Source organism: Clarias gariepinus, chromosome 5 (assembly GCF_024256425.1).
Source record: "Clarias gariepinus isolate MV-2021 ecotype Netherlands chromosome 5, CGAR_prim_01v2, whole genome shotgun sequence".
Classification (NCBI taxonomy): domain Eukaryota; kingdom Metazoa; phylum Chordata; class Actinopteri; order Siluriformes; family Clariidae; genus Clarias; species Clarias gariepinus.
In genome coordinates this window covers 6724376-6747596 of record NC_071104.1, presented here as the reverse complement: position 1 = coordinate 6747596, position 23221 = coordinate 6724376, and the positions used below count along the sequence as shown (strand labels likewise).

The window sequence follows — 23221 nt, the reverse complement described above, 5'->3', positions numbered from 1 at the left end:
ATTCACGAACAGAAACCACTGACAATGGGAGGGGGTGCAAACTTTTGCAATGAACTTTATTAACCTGAGAGTGTGTGTAGTTAACAGGAATTTATATTATCAATTATAATAATGAAGACAGTGTGTTTAGAGCTGTTTTTTTTATTTATTTTTTTCTCATCCTAAAGCTACTGAATGATCAATATGTCCATAAGCACAGTAACTCCATGAGGACAGTGTTTATATTCCTGTCTCATTGTCTACATGCGCACTCCATGTAGCTCCTTCCAGAACTCTCCGATATCCTGAGACAGCGCTCTCTCAGCCAGTCTCTTACACTCGAGCGGTGTGAACCCGATCAGCGCCGTCCCTCGTGTCGTCACACCCTGGCACCCGGCCAGTTCTGCCACCCGGGTGGCAATCAGTGATGCCGGAGCGTGGCAGAATTCCTGATTTCCAATTCGGAATGCTGGCCATGAGTCACAGCCTCCAGCGGCTGGACCTGGTACACTTTCTACGTTGCAGGCGATTTCTACAGTACCTTCATGAGGAAGAGCTATGACCTGCACCCCAGGGATTCCGCCCAGGCTGGACTCTCGGATGCCCGCTGCCACGCCCCGTCCTAGCGATAAATCCTGGGTATCGATGGTCACGTTGCAGTTCATCACATAAGGGCTTGCACCGATACCTTTAGAGAGAAAATAAGGCTTTGTTTCTCACATTAGGCTTAAGGAAGATACCTGAATAAGTACATTATTTATAAAAATTTTCATCCAAATCCCTGTTTGGTGCAGAAAACACGATTGGACATTTAACAATTTAATTTCACCTTGGCCTGTATTGGATGTATGTAATTAAAAAAATATATTATTTAATAATTACATGCAGGCAAAATTAAATTTTGAATAGTTTCTTTGCTTCATTTTAAACAGTTTGTTTTAATCTGAACTTTCTCAATGCCTTCAGAAAGATCTAGAGATGTTTAACCAGATGTTTATCTAAAGCTATATGAAAAAAAAATTATATTGCTAATGTTACTGATGTTGTTATTAATGTCGTCCTGGCTCATCAAAGTCTACTAGTGCCTGTAAATAATGAAATCTCTCTGTGTTCAGAAATCTCACCTGTTAATCCGTATCTTCTCGTAGGCGTTGGTCCAACATCTGGCCACACGGCAGCCATGTCGGGAGCCTTCCTGAACCAGCCCAGCTCTTTCCTCCTGTGTGCAAGGCCACGGTGCAGCGGGTTATCTGCCCAGCCAAAGAAGAACGCACTGGTGCCTGGCACTCTCTCGGTCAGAGCTGTACCTAAAGCTGAGCGGGGGAGATGCCACTAATTTGTGAATGCTTATGAATTTTTCCATTTACTCCAAAATAGCTTGTTATAGATTACATTGAGCCTCTTTTCCACAATCCTCCAAGCTCACGTCCTCTCCCAGAGGATAAAAGGGCACGAGATCCACAGCTCCCATGCAAGGGTGAATTCCTTCATGATCTGTCATGTCAATCAATGAGAAGGCTCGCTCTGATGCTGAGAGGACCGCCTCCCCTGTAGCAAAGGAAACACGACAGCCATCTGAAATCTTAAAAATCCTAAAAATTATTAAAGTATAGAGTAAAAACCCCCCAATGCTCTGCAGTAAGTTAGTGTCCAAAGGACATAGGCTTTAAAATGACAATAGGTAGTGGTATGACATTTTGAATTCATGGACAGTGCTGTACATTAATAGAGGACTTTACCGATTAGCTCAATACCAGCAACGATGGTCAGAACCGAACGGTTGTAGTCATGATCACTGAAGATGTTTAGGACAGTTGTGCCTTTCCGTCTTCCTCCTAAAATTGCTCACACAGATTTTCAGAGTAAAACCAAGAAATATAATATATTAGGAATTAAACTACTACAGGCATGCTGTCATAGAAAATAACCAAAGACAGGGTGGTGTGATGCAGCCTGGCACAAAGCAGTTACTTTAAACACCCCAAAGGTAAAAAACACGGGATGATCAAGTAAAATTACTTCAAAGCAAAGTAAGATCACTTGTGATTAAGTTTTTTTTTTTTTTTTAAACACCTCATCCTTGAAAATCAATAGAGAACTTTTCAACAACTTGTGGAAGGAACAGACACATCAGTCTATGTGAATTGTATACACAATCATTCACCAACACCACTTGCATACTACAGGAACTCGGCTGGGAGTCCTCCATACTGTCCTGACCTCGCGCCGAGTCATTTCCACACTGGGAGCACTTAAAGGAGTTCCTGGGGAGCTAGTGTTTCAGAGGTGAAGCTGGTAGTCTAATCATGGCTCGAGAAAACTTTCTACCGTTATGGTGTCCATGTACAAATGAAACGCTGGGATAAGTGCATTAGTGTAGCAGGGGATTACATACAGAAATAATCAAAATTCCTAGTTCTAACTTGAATACCTCTCGGTCATGTGTCCTATCAAGATTTATACAACAAGGGTGATGAAATCTTGATTCTGAAATCTTAATTAATCTTTTATAACTGCAGGCCCCGGGGTTTTATAACTGCAACTCCCACCTCAGGGTCTGTGTGCATGGAGTTTGCATGTTCTCCCCGTACTGGGTGGGTTTCCTCCTGGTACTCTGGTTTTCTCCCACAGTCCATTATGCTAAGTGGCGTTCCTAATTTGCCTGTAGTGCATGGATGGTGTCAGTGTGTTTGAACTACGATGGCCTTTCCAGGGTACCCACCTCGTGCCCTAAGTCTTTTGGGATAGGCCAGGCCTCCCATGACCCTGTATACAGGATAAAGTGGTATAGACGACAGTGTTCAGAGCAGGTTCGGGATTTTAACAGTATTAAAGCTTACCATGGTGGTCGCTGATGGCTGCCTGTGCCACCTCCTCCACCACGTCTCTTTTCCGAGACTCGGAGATGTTCAGGAGACACGCAACCAGGCGGCGCCCCAGGGCAGAGGTCATGCCTTAACACCAGGAGATCTACTAGAACAAAGTGATAGTGACAGGTGTGTATATATATATATATATATATATATATATATATATATATGAGACACATGACAGTGTATATACAGTATACATTCCTTATATATATATATATATATATATATATATATATATATATATATATATAAAAGGAATGTATACTGTATATACACTGTCATGTGTCATGTGCTTCTAGAGGACCTGAAATCTATGAATTAAGATGAAACAGCATTTTGTTTATTTGACTTCAAACACCAAACCACGGTAGGATTTTGTTTCGCAAATCTGCAGCAACTGTCGCAAACACAGTCGTAAAAACAAGCAAGACTTTTAAAATAGCTTTACAATCCATCGAATATTATCAAACACACACACACACATATATATATATATATTATCAGAGAGGACTTTGTAGCTTACTTTAAAACAACGTGTCTATTTTAATTACATACAGCCCCGATAGCGTCCTTTAGGACTGTTGATTTACAAATCAACAGTTCAATCAAATATTTAAGCGTACGTTTAGCGCATGCGTTTACGATCAGTTCGGTAGGTATGCATAAACTTCCGGGTTTCTCTGGCATTCTGAGTCATTTTGCGCATGCGTAGTGTATGATCTACGAAAAAAGAGCTTTTCGTTGGCGATGTAATAATAATAATAATAATAATAATAATAATACACATTTATTGTAATTTAAGATTTTTTGCGTTTGAAGATGCTAAGTTATTATGTAGATATTTATCTATTACGTCTAACACCTGCGACAGGTTTAAACATGGCGGAACGAGCTCGGTAACTATAGCAACAGTTTAGCGCTCGTGCATGGCTAACCTGCTGTAGCAAGATGGTGCCTGTCTAGCTGTGTGTGTGTTGTTTATGGTGTGGAGGTGCAGAGGGTTTTTATCAGGCCGGCCGCTGTGTGGTGTGGCGGTGATGAGCAGCAGTACAGCGAGACACGGTGCAGGTTCGGGTCCGGAGCCGGGTCCGTCTGCGCCTCCTCCCGGCAGTCTGCTGCGCCTCTCTGCGGTCCCAGGCTCCGAGCAGCACCGCACGAACGACGTGTTGCTCCTGCGGCCCGACCCGAGACAAACCCGGGCGACACGCAGCGAAAATGCGCACGTCGTGTTTTTCCCCGGAGACATCCAGGTGAGTCTGAGGCTCTAGAGCTTAAACACACACACACACACACACCTGTCACACATGTCTCTGCACTAACACTGTGTTTATAATCTGCAGCTGTTACACCTAGTGACTCTAAGTTAGAACAGGTAATAAACAGCCCCATTTGTACACATTTTTACACATTTCCTCCTAGATACACTCCATGCACTTTTAATAAGATATAAACCCACCATTTATGTCACATGTACACCGATCAGCCATAACATTATGACCACCTGCCTGGTCCCCACCCATTTTGCCACCATAACAGTGATGCACTGTGTCTTCTGACTCCTCTCCTTCTCTTACCCAGTGTGCATCAGTGAACCTCGCCCGCCCATGACCCTGTCGCCAGTTCACCGGTTTTCTTGCCTTTGATCACTTTTGGTGTGTAATTGTCTAATTAACCAATCACATGGCAGTTGCTTCAATGCATTTAGGGGTGTGGTCCTGGTCAAGACAATCTCCTGACTTCCAAACTGAATGTCAGAATGGGAAAGAAAGGTGATTTAAGCAATTTTGAGCGTGGGATGGTTGTTGGTGCCAAACGGGCCGGTCTGAGTATTTCACAATCTGCTTGGTTACTGGGATTTTCACGCACAACCATTTCCAGGGTTTACAAAGAATGGTGTGAAAAGGGAAAAACATCCATTATGCAGCAGTCCTGTGGGCGAAAATGCTTCGTTGATGCTTGAGGACAGAGGAGAATGGGTCGACTGATTTAAGCTGATAGAAGAGCAACTTTGACTGAAATAACAGAAGACCCCACTGGGTACCACTCATCTCCACTACAAATAGGAAAAAGAGGCTACAGTTTACACGAGCTCAACAAAATTGGACAGTTGAAGACTGGAAAAATGTTGCCTGGTCTGATGAGTCTCAATTTCTGTTGAGACATTCAAATGGTAGAGTCAGAATTTGGTGTAAACAGAATGAGAACATGGATCCATCATGCCTTGTCACCACTGTGCAGGCTGGTGGTGGTGATGTAATGGTGTGGGGGATGTTTTCTTGGTACACTTTAGGCCCCTTAGTGCCAATTGGGCATCGTTTAAATTCCACGGGCTACCTGAGCATTGTTTCTGACCATGTCCATCCCTTTATGACCTCCATGTACCCATCCTCTGATGGCTACTTCCAGCAGGATAATGCACCATGTCACAAAGCTCGAATCATTTCAAATTGGTTTCTTGAACATGACAATGAGTTCACTGTACTAAAATGGCCCCCACGGTCACCAGATCTCAACCCAATAGAGCATCTTTGGGATGTGGTGGAACAGGAGCTTCGTGCCCTGGATGTGCATCCCACAAATCTCCATCAACTGCAAGATGCTATCCTATCAATATGGGCCAACATTTCTAAAGAATGCTTTTAGCATTATGGTACTGTATACGGCTTGTATGACTGATGATAACATTAATATGTATTTACACGATAAATAGAAATCGCCTGTGTTGTGTTAGAGATAACGATGGGTTGTGGTTCTGAACTGGTTGTGGATGAAGTTATCAGATGTTGCCTGATGGTCTGGTGATCATTGATTGTTGAGAGCGATGGTGATTTTAAACATCAGCTAGTGTTCATCAGTAATACTTTTGCTCACCACTTGAACCTTTTTTTTGAAAGGACGTCACCAAAGGAGTCTAAGAAGTTGCCAAATCTAAAGCCACCAAGTTGGTCAGATTCCTCTACTTCATCCATTATTGTACAGAGACCAAATGTTATGTATGTGGTGTTCAGCAGTGACACTGATATGACCGTGTAAACACATCCGTCTCATTTCAGAGGTTAAAACCAAACTAAAATATCCAGTCGTCAGCTTCCTGTGATTAGACACTGACCAATATTAATAGTCAGAGTGATACAAGGGGCACTAGGAGTCAAGCCTTCAGCTCACCAGGAAATGAATATTCTATTGTTCATGCGCTAAAATCCCATGATGGCTAATTTCTATTATTTATTTATTCATTCGACTTTGACACACACTTTATCCTGGTCAGGGTCATAGTGCATCTGGAGTTTGTCTTTAAAAACACTATGTACAAGGTGGCAATACACACAGGATGGGTGTGCACACACGTTTTTACAAAAGGGCAATTTTCTATTTTTTTTTATCCTGTGACTTTTTAACGATTTTCTCTCTCTCTCTCTCTTTCTCTGTGTCCCCGTCATACTTCCAGAACTTCCATCAAGAGATGGCTGTGCAGCCTGATGCATCTCCATGGATCTCATTCAGTCTGGAGCGAGTAGCCTGGATGCTTGGTGCCCGCTTCCCAGGCCGGCATGTGTGGTTGGTACGGCCATCGCGCCTCCACCTGCAGAAGTTCAGCTGCTACTCCAACTTCGTTTTGTCCGATGTATTCGGCGCACCTAAGCACTCGCCCGACTACGGGGCCATGCGCCACTTACGCGCCCTCCTCGGTCACGCCACAGAGCAGGCAGCCATCGCCGAGCCTCTGCCACCACTGGGGAGTTCCTCAGTGCCAGCTCCTCTCCCCACAGGCTTCTCACTCATTCTAGTGGGCTTCAGTAAAGGCTGCGTGGTGCTGAATCAGATCGTTCACGAGTTGGCGTCAGCCCGCACCGACCCCCATCTGAGGCAGTTCCTGAACAGCATCTCAGACATGTACTGGCTGGACGGTGGACACCCAGGCACCGGGGACACGTGGGTGACGGATAAGCAGGCGTTGCGCGAGCTGGCGTCCAGCGGAGTCGCCGTGCACGCTCATGTCACTCCCTATGAAGTGTGTGACCCAGCCAGGGCGTGGGTGGGACGCGAGCATCGGCGCTTCGTAAAGACGCTGCAGGAACTCGGCGCCCGCGTCACACAAAACCTCCACTTCAAAGACGAGCCGGTGTGCATCGCAAACCACTTCCGGGTCATCGAGGAGTTCTGAGCCGCACAGAAACGCGTTCAGGTCGCACGGTTAGATAGATCTTCGTTTGACTTTAAGCTTTCTCAACATGCCTTTTTTGTTTAGTTTTTTAATTCTTGGCACATGACAAAGTACTTAATGATTTTAGTACATATTTTTGCACATACTAGGAGCTTTCCAAAGCGTTGACATAATTTTAGCACCTTGAGTCCAAAGTCGTAGTTCCAGTTTGGTATCCTCGTCACACACAGGACTGATAAAAGTGAAATATTTCGACCAAACGTCTGGACGTCCAGTTGTAATGTACGCTGTTGCTTAGCACCGTTAGCTTCTTCTGCTTCATATTTTTATGAGCCGTGTCTGTAAGTACTTAAGTATAGACGTAACACACATTATTTATTATAATAATAATGTTTAAATTGGTTACACTGAGAAACATAAACATTAACATTAGTACGTAGACCTGGATGCTAGACACTGGAACATTGTTTTATTCCCTCTTCTATTTGGATTAATACTTAAAGAGTTTATTGTTTAATCGTTGACTGTAAATGAGCCACAGCTGACCGATAACATACTGTCTCGCTGGAATGTGTAGCAAGGTTGATAAATATTGATAAATCTAAAATAAATAAATAAAACACAGTAAAGCTTGTACACCCAGGGAAGTAAAAACTTCTCTCTCTCTTGTTGCACTCAGCTGGAAATCTGCTTGTATTCGGTTATGTGACATAACAAGCTAGTTCTTTGCACAAAAGTAGAGATCATTATAGTTCAACAATATTTTATGTCTTATGAGAGCCGTTTGCTCTGATTCTTCTATACAAGCTGTGTTTAAGCATAAAAGTTAATTTAGCTAGAGCACACCTTGACCCACTATTATGTTAATATAGACATATAGAAATGATAAGTTTGCTTTGTGAAGGTCAGGTCAAGGAGCTTGGCCCAGGATCATGATTTATCCTCTCCTTGTAACTGTAATGTTTACAACGATTAAACATGTAATGTGATTTAAGCAGCTTCAGCGTACAACGGCGTACGACTAAGATGTTTTAGCTGCCGCGATTCCGGTTTGTCAGGCTGAGAGCAGAAATGCCGACTCAGCAGGACGTGTATGCACTTGTGGCTGGCTCGTGTTAAATCGAAAAATGTTCTGCTTAACTGCAGCGAATGTCGCCATTCCATGCTTTTATAACCAGCTGTTTTTTTTTTCTTTAAGCATTCGTTTTGTTCTGTTTACTCGCTGAAGTAATAAAAGGGATGCTTCGCTAAATTATCAGGCCTGGTGTTGTCTGTGTTGTGTTGCATCAGTTTTGTAGCATGTAATGTTCAAAAACGTATACAAAACAATTTACTACCTGACCCAAAAAAGGTTGCTCACTTTAAGATTTTAATTAACCACCTTTAACTCAGTGGTGTCCAGTTCATGTGAAAACCACTCACTCGCAATTCAAGGCCTGGAGTATGGACTCACCATCGGAGAAGAAAAACTATCCACAGATGTGATAACCTGGTCATTCGGTAAATTCAGGTCGTCGGCTGACTTTATTTTATTGCCACATAACGTTGCTGTGCCTAAATCTGAACGACTAAAGCAACCCCACTCAAGATTATAACACTGCCTCCAGAGGCCATCCTGTGCGTTATTCTTTCTTTCCCTGACACGCCCATCTCTCTGGAATAGGCGCAATCTGGACTCATCAGGTCACATGAACTTTTCCATTGTGTCTAAATCTAATCTTTATGTTCTATAGCAAACTAAAGTCGTTTTCTTATGGAGTTTAGCGTTTCCATCACACTGTGTGCATGTGTACATGGAAATGCTCTTACTTTTACTAATTAAACATAGCTCTTGTTTTTACTGTAGATGTTTTTTTTACCATGCGACTTCACCAAAATTTACACAATCTCCATTCATGATTTTTTTTTTTTCCCAACCACGTTCCTTCCACAAAGTTGACGGTTCAGTACTGTCCTTCCAGGTTTTGATTATATGAATTCTTAACCCATTTCCAGTCATTTCACATCTCCTTAGTTCTTTTATTTGCTTGATGCAACCCAATAATTTGACCTTCCTGAAATGGTGACTTGTTTTTTTTTTTACCCCCAGGCAAAATATTGTTCTGGTTAAAGAGTGAACAGGAGATAGAACCTCATAATGTCAGAGTAGGATCAGGAAAAACTAATATCAATATCCTTTTAAAGTGTTACACTGAGACGTGCAGAAATGCATCACGAGTTTCACTGGTAAAAGAAAACCAAAACGAAATATTATGGAATGTTTGAACCCTTATCAGTGTTTGTGGTATGTAGTTTAGCAGGTTTATCATATTTACATGTCAAATGTCCGTCCAGGAAATTTATTCAGGTAAGACGAATACAATCCTTTTCACTATCTCAGTAAAAAAAACACAATGCACACTGGAAAGAAATTTGAGATGTTTATTTGAAGCCCACAGAATTTTTTGCTTAGTCATGGCACTTGAACACGGACCGATCCGTTCTGAGGTCAGATCATAACACCTGGTGTGGACCCTGATCTCACATACACACACGACCTGTGTAACAGCATTTATTAATCTCTATTGATCATTCATGTTAAAGAATTTTATATATATATATATATATATATATATATATCACTAGACAGGAGCTGGATGTTGTCACAGGACGTCCCTGAGGTGTGTGGATGTGGCTGGAAAACCTTTCAATCGCAGCATCGTTGTTAATTTTTTTTTTTTTTTTTACTTTTGCTGTCCATTTTTAAAGACAACAACTATTTGAAGCATAACTTTTCTTAAGTGTGACACCTCACAGCGGCATCTCTGCCGTAAGCATGAAAGCCCCAAAACAAACAAAACACATTTCGGAAACGTTCTTAAACCGACATGGCACGTCATCTTGAACATTCGAGGGCCAAAAAAAACTACCATTCAAAGTTCTCAAATCAAGACAAGATATACTGTATGAGATTCTGGTCCCAGACATTTCTAAAATCCCTTATAGTTTGTAAGTTAATACTGTATCAATCAAACAAATACGAGTTTAAATTAACCTCGGGCAGAGAATTCCTTATACCCACATAGCCTTTTTTTTTTCCTTACCCCTTTACAACAATCTCTCTCTCTCTAATAACATGATTTTATCTCCAATTATCAACATCCAACATCTTTAAGATGAACAGCATCTGGAATTTAAACATAACACTTAATAACATGAAGTAGTTAAAGTAAAAAAAAAAAAAAACATACTTTATCCAGTTTTGAGTAGAGAATCATTGTACATGGTGAATAGAGAATGAATGCATAGATTTGTGGTAAAATCTCAGGCATCTGAAATAAACGAGCGCAATAAAGTATTCTATTTACAGCATATATATATATATATATATATATATAAAGAAATACAAATATTAAACCTGGACTGGCAAGTTGTGAAGCTAACCCCTGAGACACAAAGGCACAGAATGGGTAAACTCTATATACAGTATATATAAATTTCTTTTTCAGCAGAAAATAACACACATGTCTGACCTAACCCAGATCAGATGAGATGAGAGCGCAGATTACAAAACCTGCTAGAAATTAAATCACAAATCACAAGCTGTCACTACACAGCTGTCCATTTTCCTTTCTGCCTTCATTTGCTTTTTATTTAAGCGCTACAAAAATCTATTTAAAACGAGCTCAGATTAAAAGTTATCTTTTTTTCTTTTTCTTTTTTACTTCTCTTCATATTTCACCGAAGCGGACAGATGTCAAGGGATTAAGTGCTTTATGGCAGTCCTCCAAATACATGACTAAGTAGAAGTGAACTTCCGAAAAAAAGAAGATCTAAGTAATTTAGGGTGCAGTGTGTGTGTGTTTGTGTGACTTGAGAAATATGCACCAAACAGGGCAAACACACACACATGCACACAGCACTGCTGGCCTGAATAATTACATTACTACTGCATTAATATAACTAATTTTTGACCAGTGCCCTGTTTCTATACATTGAGTTCATTCTAGTTTTCCCTGCAGTCCAGCATATTGTGATTTGGAGCACCAAAAATAAACTAAATTATTTAGGACAAAAAACAAAATAATAATAATAATAATAATTCATCAGAAACTCTAAACCCAACATCCCTACTATTAAAACACTGCTGGTTTACAGGAACCATTGGCCTCTTTTTTCCCTTATTTTAAAATCCACACTTTATCTTATCAAATAAATATTCTCCAAAAAGAAAGAAAGAAAAAACATACATAATGGAGCAAATTTAAAAACAGACATAATAAAACTACGTACAACAGAGACAGAGCGGTGAGATGAAACATCTGAGATGAATAAAGACGATGGTGATTGAGTTACAGAAACCCTATCACGCATTGTGCAGCGGTAATTAGCTTTCTCATTCGCGTCTTTGGTGTGGTCCCGGAAGTGATTCGGAGGATAAGGACAGAGAAAAAAGGGAATGTGATTATACAGAATAGAGGTTTCAGATGCTGCTGGTGCTGTCTCTCGGGGCCAGCATGTCCTCCTCGAAGCGGAACCTCTTGGACTGCGGTGAATCCAGAATGTTCTCCTTGTCCTCCAAGTCCTCAGGAGCCAATGCCCATTTGGCACCGCCGCTGCGCTCTCGGGGAACACGTGGCGTCGTCGGAGGGGGGGAGAGTTCGGCTCCCAGGCACTGCTGCCACAACCACGGGTGACTCATGCAGTCTGCGGCGCTCGGCCGGTCTCTGCGTTCATAGTGAGAGATAATGTGGAAAACGCTCAGTGACTGATAAAAAAAAGAATACGTGCGCACATACGACCAACAAACTTTTGGCCATATAGTGTAAATCGCACAGGAGACCAATAAATTGGTAAAAATGTGTTGCTAAAAGCATGGCACTGATTAACACTGTGTGTGAGGAGAGTTCTGCGCAGATGGATGGATTTTATAAAGGAAATGAATCAAACTTTATAATCAGAAATATCATGAATTTCAGATGAAAGATTTCTCAAGGTAAAGTCTTTCTGAATTTCATGTGCTACTACTATTACTTGGTAAAACTACGACTAGTATTAATATCATTAATACTACCATTATTAATACTACTACTGCTATTAATACTTCAGCTACTATCATTACTACTGCTATGCATCTATTAATACCATGACTACTAGTACTACTGCAACAGTTACTATTACTACTGCTACTACACCTATTACTACTACCGCTATTACTAATAATATTGCCCTCACTGCTATTGCTACTATTAACACTACTACCACTACTGTTTCTATTACTAGTACTACTGTTAACAAGGTCACTCCTGATACCATCACTATTACTAATACTACTATCACAATAATTATTACTACTATTAATACTACTCCTGCTGCTATTACTATTATTAATACTAATATCACAATAAATATTACTACAATTTAATACTGCTCCTAGTCCTGTTACTATTATTAATACTACTATCACAATAACTATTATTACTATTAATACTATCCCTTCTGCTATTGCTATTATCAATACTACTACTAACACCGTAACTACTATGAATACTACTGCTGCCACTAATACTATTAACATTATTAATACCTACTACTATTACTACTACTATTACACTTACTCGTTAATGCTAATATTACCAATACTGCTGCTGCTGGTATTACTAACAGTATTATAGTATATTGTTTATAATATTGTATATACAGTATATTAATACTGCCACTTTTAAAACTGCTACTATTACACTTGTAATTGCTATTGCTATTAACACTACTATAACGTCTGCTCTTACTATTACTGTTATGACTTCTATTAATATTATTATTACTACTACCGCTACTAATACTATTACCAGTTTTTACTGCCAGCACCATATTCAAGATCTTAACTTTCAAAAGATCCAGCGTTTTTTATTCTATAATAACAGAGGGCAATTACTCGTACCAATAATAATATTAAAAAGAGGACATCCATATACACACGTCAGGTATATACATAAACTGTCTTCTTGTATTAGTGTTTGTCGAAAAGGGAAAAACCTAAATAAAACAAGCAAACAAAATAAACTGTTAGGGGTTTTCCTCCTTAAAAAGAAATGAAACAGTCAGTGTGTGCGGGAGGGATTTTTATCGCTTGTCTCTTTTTTAAGCTATCCAGTAACATCAGAAAGGGTGAATCAGACCAGAAATTTCTGACAAATGACATTTCTGTAATGACAGAAATGACTTCTGACTTAATATACAGCGTCTGAGTGAATCAGTAATAAAACTACTGTTCCTGAAATGATCCCTCAGGATCATAAAAACAACTGCACAGAGAAAACTTTACAGCTTTTACAAAAACCAATGGATCTGGCAGAGTCCTAGGGAGAACGCCCAGGAACTTGCTGAAACTTTCCACAACAGGAAGTGAGCAGTCCTGAGTGAGCTCATATCTAATCAGAATTTCACTATGCAAAGGAGGGGCACTTTTATTTTTTTGACTCTCATGAATATACTTGTTATGGTAGACTACTTTAATTTCCTGAACTCTATATGACCTTCTGGATTTATACAGTAGAGATCAAACTGTACTTTGTACAGAATTCTTAATGGACTTTTAAGTGAATTACAAATCCTGATAAAAATCCTGACAAACTTCTAATGCTGTGACTCCTCTCACTCTAGAGACATGTCTGATTCACCCTGATACTTCTTCCATCTCTCCTTCTGTTTCATTAGAGACCAAAATCTTAATCTAGATTCCTGAAAAGCGGGCTTTATTTTAATTAAAATCGAAATCTTGACACTGAACTCACTCTGGTGCTTTGACTAGCAGTTTTCGGATGAAATGCACAGCGAGCTCGGATACTCGAGAGAAGGCCTCTTTGCTGTAGTCCACGTTCACTTGCGAGACGTTCAGGAAGGTCTGTTGTTTGTCCTCACCAGCGAACGGAGACTCTCCGGTGATCAGCATGTACGTGATTACGCCAACGCTCCTGACATCAACACAGATATACATCATCATCCTCATCTTTAGGGCAGGCTCTGACTCAGCAGTGAAATGTTTTCTTGGAAAATGACCAATGTGTTTATTATGGGTGTAGAGCAGAGCAACGGTTAATCATTACTAAAATATTCAGCCATAAAGCATGATATCAGTCATAAAAACATTTCATGAATAACCTCAGCAAACATGAACACACTTGAATGCTTGTATACATGCATGTTTTTAGGTTGAAATGTACTGATACATTTCAGCGACTTTCTCATATCCCTGTTTGAGCTCAGATCGATACGCTAGACAAAAGACGGATGAAACGTGACATGTTTGCATTATAGACGTACCAGAGATCTGTGGCGGTAGTAATGGGCTCGTAGTTCAGGATTTCTGGAGCTAGAGGAAGAAATAAAACATGCATGTCTAAATCAAGGGGTATATATATGATAGCATAAAAAATTGGTCACTATTTAAACAAAAAAAAATGTAGAATCTGGTGAAATAATCTACTGTTTGAATGTAAGAAGTGAAGGCATCGTTACTGGAATCACCTGATCGACAGTCTGTTTGGTTCTTCATTTCAACACTTATTCATCAATATTCTTAATGTTATTATTATTATATTATTATTAATGTCTTAATAATTATTACAGGGGAACCACATCATTTACGAATGTAATCTGTTCCGGAGGCAAGTTCTTAAGACAAGAAAATTTGTATTGCGAAATAATGCAGATAATCCGTTCCAGCCACCCAAAAAATTTTAAACAATATTACAAATTTCCAAGATTGTTGTCATATTTTTACATACTGTATAAAACCAATCAAAACATTTAGAAAAGACAAGTAAAATATAAAATACATTAGACGTTAAACCTCACTTAATCTTAATTTATGTTTAAATAAATGTTTTGCTTGCCTTTTTACTGATGCACTGATTTTGAACGGCTCCCGTATGTACGCGCAACTTTGAGGAAGCAAATTTCTTGCAGAATTTCTAATTCGTAAGGCGGAAATTCGTAAGAATGTGCATCTATATGTCGAGGTTCTGCCATCTTTTACCCCACCACATGTACAATATCTGCACTCCTGTCATTTCCGCTGCTACTAGATGTTATTATTAGCTACTACATGCTTCCTCCATTACAAGTAAAGTCAGCCAACCACATCGTTTAGAAGAGGGAAAGTGCTATATCTTTACTTCTGCTTGCCCGAACCAGTGTCGCTGTAATTCATATGGGAGTCTAAGTATTATACTGTAAAATTGCAATCTTCGGATTCATTTTGTTGTCATGTCTTTATGTTTTTTTGTTTGTTGAGTTGTACTGAACCAAAGTGCCACCAACACGGTCACATGGAAACGAAGAGCCTTGTGGTGTTGCGGTACCATGACACGCCACTGGTCTACTTTTAAAATGTCAAGAATCTACACATTCTATACAGTTTATTACAGCATTTAAAGTTAATAATTACATTTTTCTTTCCAGGAATCTAATGATGTTATAACACTAAAATCTACTGAAAGAGTCATGTTACAGGCAAACTAGGACGTACCTACATACTCGGGCGTACCCACGATCTCTCGCAGCTCTCCGATGGAGCCGAGCCGCCGCGCCAGCCCAAAGTCCACAATCTTGATGTCTCCGAGAGGACTCAAACTGGTCAGGAGAATGTTCTGAGGCTGCGAATGATGAATAACAATCACGTCTCTCAAAGCTTATCACTTTTTTTACTCACTTGTAAAAACTACACACTCACATTCCTGCCTCCTATGTGGATGTACATTTACAGGTTAACTGGGATAAACCTGTAGAGCGAACTGTACAGTTAGTCACAGACGTACAAACGAGTGTTCCGTTCCGGGGGGCACATTCGTAAGTAAGATTTGTTTGTAAGTCTGACAAAGTCCAGACTTCAGGACCAAAAAAACCCTTTCCCCCTAAAAAAAAAAACGGAACCACACCTAATGAAATCAATCTCACACTTGAAATATAACAGTGTTGTCTCAGCGCCTTTAAATAGCAAGGGAAATCCTGGACACCATTCAGTCAGTTGTTTTCCTGTTGGACTTGTATCTGTCTTGTTGAGGATTTTCCGAAATTAGGATTATTCAACTGAATAAATAAAACCAATGAGGCTGGCTCATTTCTTCCAGTCCACCACACACACAAAATATACCGGACATTAGACATTTTATACATTCACTTACACACTAAAAAGATTGTATATAATTGTAAATATTGGTATCTGGTGCACTGCAGTGTCTATGTTTTGTACAATACACGTGAGCTACGTCTGTGATTGAACCGGAAATAAGAATATATTCTTTATATTTGTATTCGTAACTCGGATGTTTGTAAGTCGGGAATGACCTGTACTGAAATTCAAAGATGCCCGAGAACCTGGACGTGGTACTTGATCTGAAGGAAAGTTCATGTTAGCATTTATGAGGTCAAAAATGAATTTGATTAATCTGGACTAGGACTGTGTTTTGGCCTAGATTGATTGCTCATATGATATGTCAAAGGTTGATACTATAAAAAAAGATAACATATCACACAGTTTAACCAGCTAGTCCCTTCTGGCTTTTAATCAGGTTCATAATCAGAAGAACTGTGGAGTTCTAGTGTTTGAGTGTAGTGTTTTAGTGTTCAAGCAAACCTTCAAGTCAAGGTGGACGATGTTGCTCTGGTGCAGCAGATGGACGCCTTCAAGAATCTGTCGGATTAAACGGACAATCTGGCCCTCGGACAGGAGCTCGTCAGACACGCAGTGGTCAAATATCTCACCACCTGCCGCACTGGAGAGAGCGACAAAGACGAGAATCAACACTTTTAAACCAAGATATAAAAATCTTTAAATACGTCAGATTTTCATGTAAAATCACGCTTTTTTCTTTTTTTTTTTCTGATTTATGTCCCACTCACTACTCGAGCAGCAGGATGATGTCATGCTCGTTCTCGTAGGCTGCGTGCAGGTTGATGATGCGCAAGTTCGTCCGGGCCACCTCCAGCACTGCCATCTCGTGGATGACGTCGGCCCTGCAGTCACGACCTCGCCGGCGTTTCCGCACAAACTTCGCCGCAAACTCTTTCCCGGTCGTCTTCTCCACGCACTTCTTCACCACTGCAAACTTCCCCCTGAAAAAAGGAAGACAACACATACAGCTTAAAGTCAGGAATTCTGTGTCTAATCAGAGTTGTGTGTGTAGGCAGTTAGATGCAAGATGTTTTTTGTAAATATTTGCATCAAACCACATCCAGTTCTCCTGAATATATTACACGCAGACCTGCTGACGTGGCTCGGTGTGACTTCGTGTCAGAGAGATCGGAAATGTCGATAGTTTTTAAGATAGATAGCAAATTTTAAAAACAGTACGCTGACAATATATTAGGTTCGAACACGAGGCAGACCTGTGACTTCCTCCACTAGACGTGTGACTCGGCGTTGTCGAATATCACACGGCACAACCGCCAGCATCACTGTGTCGTGAGAGCTACGAGAATAAACTCATATTTGTTTGCTGGAACATTTCAATAGTTCCCCCTCTCTTTCTCTCTCTTTTGTTCCATCATGACAGAAGCGCACATATGATGCTGCCTGAGAGCGTTTCACAACGCCGCAGGCTAGACGCCTAAACCTCTAATTACAGTTTACTGTATAATGACAGCTTGGCTAAGCGGGTAAACACACACACACGGTCAGGTCACTCAACCAGCAAAAAAAAATCTAACATGAATCGTGTCTGAAAAACAAATATTTAAAATATTCACACTGGAGATCACACCGAGTTTTGTGCTGCGTCCTGTTCTGAGACAGAAGACACACAGAGAAACAAATGAGTTGTGAAAAGAGCTTCCTGTATAAGGAAAGATTCCCTGTACTGCCACAAAGGCATGTAGAGACTAAGCTTAGGTAATACAATGAAAGAGAAAGAGCGAGAGAGAGGAAGTACCCATAGCAGTTCTCTTTTCACACTGCTCTCATGGTACTGCTTCTCATTTTAGCTTCCTTCCTCCTAATAACCACAATAAGACACTCACACACACTCAGAGGTCTTGTCCATAAGACAAACAGTGATCTGTGTATAAAATCACCGGTGCTGTGGGGAAACTCACACACCACAACACACACCACTCAACTCACTCCACCTTAATGGAAACCAGCACTGGTCCGACTATCTGGATGTAACAATCATCATCCTTTTTTATATATAAACCTACACACACCGTTGCTGTAAAATTTCACTCTCCTTGAAATCAAACTATGTTGACTTAATATTACACACAACCATGAGAAATTACAGAAGTAGTCAGGGAACACTGGCCATTTTGTTCCTGATTAATGACTCCGCCCACACCCACAAAACACGAGAATCTATGATGATTATCTTGTCCTTTAAAGTCACCAGATTTCAAACCAAACTCAGGGGTAGTAGCTCAGTGGTTAAGGCATTGGACTATGGTTCGGAAGGTCTCAGGTTTAAACCCCACCACCATCACCAAGTTGCCAATGTTGGGACCTTGAGCAAGGCCTTGAACCCTCAACTGCTTAGGTATATAACGAGATAAAAATGTAAGTTGCTCTGGACAAGGGCATCTGCCAGATGTGTAAATGTAAACTAAACACAGAATAACTTACTAACACTCTTTGTGATGTTTTTTCCTTAGCATAGCATCAACAGTACGATATAAAGTGAAAGGCTTATACAAGGAGAGACTTGATGGTTTTTCTAGGTCGGATTGACTTCCAATCATTTCCTATTAAATGGAAATCCCAATTCCCAGTGTTAAATGAGTGTAATGGCTTTAGGTGCCTATTGTTACTGGCTATATTAACCTCTAGTGCAAAAAATAAGAAAGAAACTTTGAAGGCATCACTAGGCTGGACCATAATCTTTCACTAATAATGAGAATATCATTACAATCAGAATAAAACTGCATCGTGTAAACGCCTTGGTCGGAATGAGTGGGTGGTGTAAACCTTCCATTCAATGAGTAAGAATCAGCCATTAATCTGAGTTTTTTCTCTAATTGGAATATATATATTTTTTCTGCGCTCGTTTACCACATTAGGTTTCATGACGAGTTTCTAGTAAGGAAAATGATGCATTTATTCCTGATCTGTAAACTCTGTGAGATGAACCAACGTTCTCCTATGTGTGTTTTTACTTCTGACTTTCATCCATTGTCTGACTGGCTCACATTGCACATAAAGCAAAAACTTCTGACCAATCAGAAATGAGACTGAATTCTGGTTAACAGTCATTATGCAAAAGATTTATCGGACAAGATGGGAAACCTAACTTGACCTCAAAGAAAAAAAGAATGATTTATATATATATCAATATTTCTTCTTTCTTGTTCTGGTATATTTCCAGCATATTAAAAAATTTCCAGTGAGCACAACTGCTTTGTCAAACAAGTTTAATTCAGAGCACATCTTTGAAGAAACACACACATCTTATCAGATCAGCATCTATCAACTTAAGCACTTATGTTGGTTTCTCGACTCGAACAAATTGAATAAATGTCGTCCATGTAAACATCACGCTGATGTGACGGTGCTAAAAGGTTTATCTGAGGTGTTTCTTCTGGTTAAGGAAACAGTTACAAGGTTACATCACAAACATAAGAGCGGATGTTTAATGGTAAACAGTAGAACACAACAGGGTGTGCTGTTTTATGAAAATAATGTGGCTAGAGGCAAAGCAGAGATACTGTTACCACCCAGAGGCAGATTAAACGACAGCACATCCTGAGAATCGCTTTATTCTTATAAGCTTGCCAAAAGTAACAGCCTTTTTTTCTTTTTCTAATGACTTGTCAATTGCTTCACAGCTACACTACTGTCAGGGCTGCATTTACAGAAAATTAATCAACACCCTCCTTTGGCTTTAACAAAGACATGCCAATGCATCAGTGTTTAAAGCAGTCATACTGTAAAAACATGAGCTATGATAATGACAGGTTTGTGTTTTACAATCATCATAAATACTTTAACACTACATAAAACTGAAGTCCAATTTTCAGAAACCTTTCACAGTTTAGTGAGAAGCAGGAACCAAATAACCACGCCTCCTCAATCTGCCTTGTTTTCATATGTCTAACAGAAAATATCAATAGGGTCATCATGCTACTTCCACAGAATTCTAGTGTAGACTTGAAAGCGCAAAGGTTATCACCAACATGAGGATCTTAAACATTTCAGATGTAAGATTTAATGCGATCATGACACATCTGCTTATCACTTGTGATGCACCTTCTGCTCCTATAGATGGTCTCACATCAGTATGCTTAAGATTTCACTTCCCAAAAACAGTTTATGCCCAAACACAGCCTCTTCCTTTAGTAATCAAACCCATTATGATACTGTAGACTGGTACCTAAGAACTGCTGCAGTAATCTTAAAGACTTCAGGCTTTGTAGTTTACACCAGCTAAAGTGTAATAATGTATGATAAATACAAATACAAACGAGATAAAACTAGCCAATACTAGTTTATCTCTTATGTTAATCAACCAAATAATACTTCTGCTTTGAGGTTATGGCTTTAACTATTATCTTCAATTTGATCTATAGACACAGATCAGCCGTAACATTACAACCACCCTGGTTATGTTAAATAGATGCCTCTTGTCACGCCCTGACCCATCATCATCATCATCATCAAGTCCTCGGGACTCCACTTGACCTTTGAAGGTATTCTGTGGTATCTGGCACCAACCGGGCTGGTGAAGTGGTGCCCCCATGGATCGGGACTTGTTTTTCCAATCCAATCCCAGAGACGCTTGATTGGAAAGAGATCTGCCAGCAAGGAAGACTCTTTCCATGATGCAGCAATAGTTTTTAGATAAGGTGCTACAACGTATTTACAAAAGTATTCACTTGCCTGCCTTCATATGCATATAAACTTGAATAACATCCAATTCTTCATCCATAAACATTATGATGATGTTTGGCCATGGAAGAACCTGAATGACCTGCACAGAGACCAGACCCGATAGAACACCTTTGACGAATTAAAGAAGGGAGACAGTGTCCTCACAAAGGGAGACCTCACAAATACGCTTCTCGAAGAAATGGTCACAGAAGAGTTGAAGCTGTTATAGCTGCAAAGGGTGGGCCAACATAACATAAAACCCTTTGGATTAAGAATTGGATGTTACTCAAGTTCATATGCATGCAGAGGCAGGCAAGCAAATACTTTTAGAAATATAGTGTACATGTCAAAGCTCGACATGGATGTCAGGACCCAAGGTTTCCCAGAATGACACACCGTCTCGCCTTCTTTCCATAGTGCATCCTGGTGTCATCTCATCGACCAGGTACACGCAAAAACACACCCGGACATCGATATGATGTAGAAGCAAACGTGATTCATCAGACCAGGCCACCTACTTCCACTGTTCTGTGGTCCTCTAGTTCTGATGCTCTCTGAAGATACGCAACAAACACTGATGCGCTGTGTGTCCTGACTCTGAGCAGTTCGAGATACCGTAGGTCCTTCTATTAGATCGGATGTGTATACATATGTGTCCGTGTGTGTGTGTATGTGTGAGAGAGAGAGAGAGAGAGAGAGAGCTAACCTGCCGAGTTCGCCGGTGATGTCGAACAGCGAGTCCAGCGGCTCGGGCAGTAGCGGGGTCTGGATGTCCGCCAACAGCCCGCAGCGAGACTCCGACCTCCTCCGGGCCATCATCCTGCAGGAGAGCGAACGGAAAAGCAATGAAAACACAATAAAATTCCAGTTTTAGGTTTCTACACCGTCATGAAAGGGAAATAAATAAAGAGGAGGAAGTCAAACTGTGTAAACAACCAGCCTCAGGAAACTTCTAGAAGGAGTTATAATAATACCAACAACGTCTTAGATGACTACTACTAATGTAATAATAATATTTATTATTATTTTACGTCTGTATGACTTCCTACATTAGTTTGTAAATGATCCATGAAGCAGAGACACAGCAGAGTGACTTACCGAGAGTAAAGCTAATGCTAACAGAACGGAACGGGTGAGCTCGCGCGCTCGCTCTCTCTCTCTCTCTCTCTCTCTCTCTCAGAGTGAGTGAAGCAACTTCTCTTCCTTGTTTAAGCGCCTGTCCTCAACAGCAACATCATGTTGCATCTCCCCTTTCTGACAGAAAACACCGGCACAGGATGAAGATTAATCTTACTTTCCCTGGTTCTCCAGTTCACTTTCTATAACTCACTCCACTAACTCTTATTCCACACTTCTGATATTTACTATAAATATATATATATTTTTTAACTTATGTAATCCGTGTAAAGATGTGTGTTTTTCTTTTCGCCCTCCCAGTATTCCTCTCAGCTCTCTTCCTGCTCACAGATTTGAAAAGTGCAGTTTTTTTTTCCTCCCTTGGCACGGACGGCACGTTCCCACTTCCGGGTGCGACTTTACGTCATGACGCACATCCCGACGTGCCTCAAGCCGCAGCACGTTGTAAAACTGTACAGTGGTAACTGCGGTGATGATCAGGTTCATAAGCCTGCTCCTGAAGAACCCCCTGTCTGGTGTTCCTTCCAGATGTAATGTTTCTGGAGGATGATGTCAATCAGCTGAATTGTTACATCACTATTAAAACGTGCAGGAGAGAAGGTTTAAGGAGATCAAGGGTTAGGAACCATCTCCATCCATGCATTACATCATCATGAACAGTTTTTGATCAGATCGGCAACTCAACTGATTGACAGGGGTAGCTCAATGGTTCAGGTGTTGGGCTACTGATTAAGAGTGATCTGATCAGAGTGATCTGATCAGAGTGATCTGATTTCTAATAATCACGATGAATGCGGAGTGATCTGATCAAAAACTGTTCTCTCATAGAACATGGTTATGGCTTCTTCTCTATGTACATCCGTCTCTATATAATTCTTAATCGCCCGTTTATAATAAACAATGCATTAAGGTGATTGTCTAGTTGCAAACTGTGTACGTAGTCGGAAAATATATGCTATATTATGCTTACCTTTGTAACGTTAGATGGTTTATAACGATGTATGTCAAAGATTAAGAAGTCATGTAAACACATCAGTAAACACATCGGGTTCGTATCTCTCTCAGTAAGCTTCTCCGCTTTTGTTGTTATTGCTCGCGGCAGTGTAACAGCCCGTTAATTCATGCCCATGCAGTGATGAGAAAGACAAATCGAGTCGATGCATGTCCATTCTTTTAATTTCTGCGTTGTCAGGCGATATTGCAAAGTTCCGAGTAGGTTCCGTACTTAAA

General features: G+C 40.4%; 3 protein-coding genes across 8 annotated transcripts; 1 reads left to right on the top strand and 2 right to left on the bottom strand.

Annotated features, from left to right (window-relative positions):
- Nucleotides 1-37: 37 nt before the first annotated feature.
- ftcdnl1 (formiminotransferase cyclodeaminase N-terminal like 1) lies at nt 38-3879 on the bottom strand. Of its 6 annotated transcripts, none has more exons than XM_053497418.1 (6): nt 3788-3879; nt 2820-2949; nt 1719-1814; nt 1372-1527; nt 1104-1292; nt 38-667 (listed from the first exon to the last, which is right to left on the bottom strand). In XM_053497418.1, exons 2-6 carry the CDS (start codon nt 2929-2931, stop codon nt 240-242), a joined length of 981 nt encoding a protein of 326 aa, XP_053353393.1. In that variant the 5' UTR covers nt 2932-2949; nt 3788-3879; the 3' UTR covers nt 38-239. The 6 variants fall into 6 exon arrangements, with proteins under 6 accessions (XP_053353393.1, XP_053353394.1, XP_053353392.1 ...); XM_053497419.1 differs by having other exon boundaries at nt 2820-2952; nt 3788-3874; XM_053497417.1 differs by lacking the exon at nt 3788-3879 and adding an exon at nt 3376-3511 and having other exon boundaries at nt 2820-2952.
- On the top strand, nt 3602-8275 carry c5h2orf69 (chromosome 5 C2orf69 homolog). Its single transcript, XM_053497414.1, has 2 exons — nt 3602-4102; nt 6301-8275. Exons 1-2 carry the CDS (start codon nt 3833-3835, stop codon nt 7015-7017), a joined length of 987 nt encoding a protein of 328 aa, XP_053353389.1. The 5' UTR covers nt 3602-3832; the 3' UTR covers nt 7018-8275.
- A 2351-nt stretch (nt 8276-10626) lies between these two features.
- stk17b (serine/threonine kinase 17b (apoptosis-inducing)) lies at nt 10627-22330 on the bottom strand. Its single transcript, XM_053496740.1, has 8 exons — nt 21953-22330; nt 21561-21674; nt 16900-17112; nt 16634-16772; nt 15527-15653; nt 14320-14368; nt 13791-13970; nt 10627-11723 (listed from the first exon to the last, which is right to left on the bottom strand). The coding sequence occupies exons 2-8, from the start codon at nt 21671-21673 to the stop codon at nt 11480-11482; spliced, it is 1065 nt and encodes a 354-aa protein (XP_053352715.1). The 5' UTR covers nt 21674; nt 21953-22330; the 3' UTR covers nt 10627-11479.
- Between the last annotated feature and the right edge of the window lie 891 nt (nt 22331-23221).

Coding starts and splice junctions, on each gene's coding strand:
- ftcdnl1 (XM_053497418.1), bottom strand. CDS start 2,931: ATGACCTCTGCCCTGGGGCGCCGCCTGGTTGCGTGTCTCCTGAACATC. Junction 1,815..2,819: donor AGCCATCAGCGACCACCATG/GTAAGCTTTAAT, acceptor GAGCAATTTTAG/GAGGAAGACGGAAAGGCACA. Junction 1,528..1,718: donor TGCTGGTATTGAGCTAATCG/GTAAAGTCCTCT, acceptor CCTTTGCTACAG/GGGAGGCGGTCCTCTCAGCA.
- c5h2orf69 (XM_053497414.1), top strand. CDS start 3,833: ATGGTGTGGAGGTGCAGAGGGTTTTTATCAGGCCGGCCGCTGTGTGGT. Junction 4,103..6,300: donor TTTTCCCCGGAGACATCCAG/GTGAGTCTGAGG, acceptor TCATACTTCCAG/AACTTCCATCAAGAGATGGC.
- stk17b (XM_053496740.1), bottom strand. CDS start 21,673: ATGATGGCCCGGAGGAGGTCGGAGTCTCGCTGCGGGCTGTTGGCGGAC. Junction 16,773..16,899: donor ATCATCCTGCTGCTCGAGTA/GTGAGTGGGACA, acceptor CGCTCTCTCCAG/TGCGGCAGGTGGTGAGATAT. Junction 13,971..14,319: donor ACTACCGCCACAGATCTCTG/GTACGTCTATAA, acceptor TGTTGATGTCAG/GAGCGTTGGCGTAATCACGT.